The 1,277-nt window shown below is 44.5% G+C and overlaps 1 protein-coding gene across 1 annotated transcript; it reads left to right on the top strand.

Annotated features, from left to right (window-relative positions):
- Window positions 1-246: 246 nt before the first annotated feature.
- Window positions 247-795, top strand: LOC140179311 (uncharacterized). The gene has a single exon (XM_072218034.1). It carries the CDS (start codon window positions 247-249, stop codon window positions 793-795), a length of 549 nt encoding a protein of 182 aa, XP_072074135.1.
- Window positions 796-1,277: the final 482 nt, after the last annotated feature.

Raw genomic sequence — 1,277 nt, 5'->3', positions numbered from 1 at the left:
TCCAATACCAAGGAGGATGAAGGGCAGCTTATACAATTCGCTATTGGGCCTCACCACAGAGAAAGGTAGGAAGTGGAAAAGGTTAGCAAGACAAGGTGCTGCAGAGTCAGATACTAAAAGTGAACCCAAAAAAAGGTTGATGAGTGGTATAGCTGAAGGATCTACAAAGAAAGCAAGAACAGAGGATGAAAATGCAATTGAACAGATGGTGGAGGGTGCCAGCCTACAAATGGCACCCAAGGCGCCATGAGAACTATAGTTTGGAATTGTCGGGGTTTGGGGAGACCCCTGACAATTCACACCTTAAAAGGGATCTATAAATCCTACTCCCCCGATATTGTGTTTATAAGTGAAACAAAGAACCAATCTCGACAGGTGGAAGCAAAACTTCGGGTATGCGGCTACGAAAACTGGCATATTGTTAACCCGGCAGGAGTGGCAGGAGGACTTGTGCTAGCTTGGAAGGACAGCATCAGTGTTCAAATTATTAGCAGTGGAGAATTCTTTGTGGCAGCCGAAATTAAGGAAGTCAGAAGCAGTGAGGTATGGGCGTTCATTGGTGTCCATTTGAGTTGTTCGGAACAAATTCGAACCTTACAGTTTGAGGAGCTTACAACAATGAGCCAACACCTGGAAGGAAAAGTGGTAATAGCAGGCGATTTTAATGCTATAACAAGCCAAGCGGAAAAGGAGGGTGGAGGCCAAAAATCAGCAACCACCCTTGCAACATTCACTAATTTTATTAACAGTAACGAATTAGTGGATATTGGAATGGTGGGGCGCCCTTTCACGTGAACAAATCGAAGACAAGGAGAGGATTTGGTGAAGGAGAGGCTTGACCGCTATTTAATTAGAATGGAATGGAAGTTGAAGTTTCCGAATGCAGTGGTGCACAGGCTCACAGAGTCAGGCTCGGATCATGCTCTAATTTTGATGGAAACTGAACCTCAATCCTGGCATAGTAAAAGGCGGTTTAAATACCAGGAACGTTGGTGTGGAGAAGAGGATGTCAAGAGAATTATTAGTGAAGTGTGGAGAATGGAAGTTGTAGGCTCGGCTATGTTCTCCTTGGCCCAAAAGTTGAAAGTTTGTAGACATAGACTAGTTCAATGGTAGAAAACTCACAAAGCAAACTCCCGGAAAGAAATTGAGGACCTTCAAGCTAAACTAGAGGAGTTGCGGGTGGCTGGAATCAATGGGGGAGAGGAGGTTACCAGTTTGGAGGAGAAGTTAGAGCTGGCATATTTGAAAGAAGAGAGCTATTGGCGAGAAAAATC

The sequence above is a fragment of the Arachis hypogaea genome, chromosome 15 (genome assembly GCF_003086295.3).
Source record: "Arachis hypogaea cultivar Tifrunner chromosome 15, arahy.Tifrunner.gnm2.J5K5, whole genome shotgun sequence".
Classification (NCBI taxonomy): Eukaryota; Viridiplantae; Streptophyta; class Magnoliopsida; order Fabales; family Fabaceae; genus Arachis; species Arachis hypogaea.
Note: the sequence above shows the minus strand (reverse complement) of the source record. Positions and strands in the feature narration are given on the sequence as shown.

Bases quoted from the DNA above. Each gene is read 5' to 3' on its own strand.
- LOC140179311 (XM_072218034.1), top strand. From the start codon at position 247: ATGAGAACTATAGTTTGGAATTGTCGGGGTTTGGGGAGACCCCTGACA.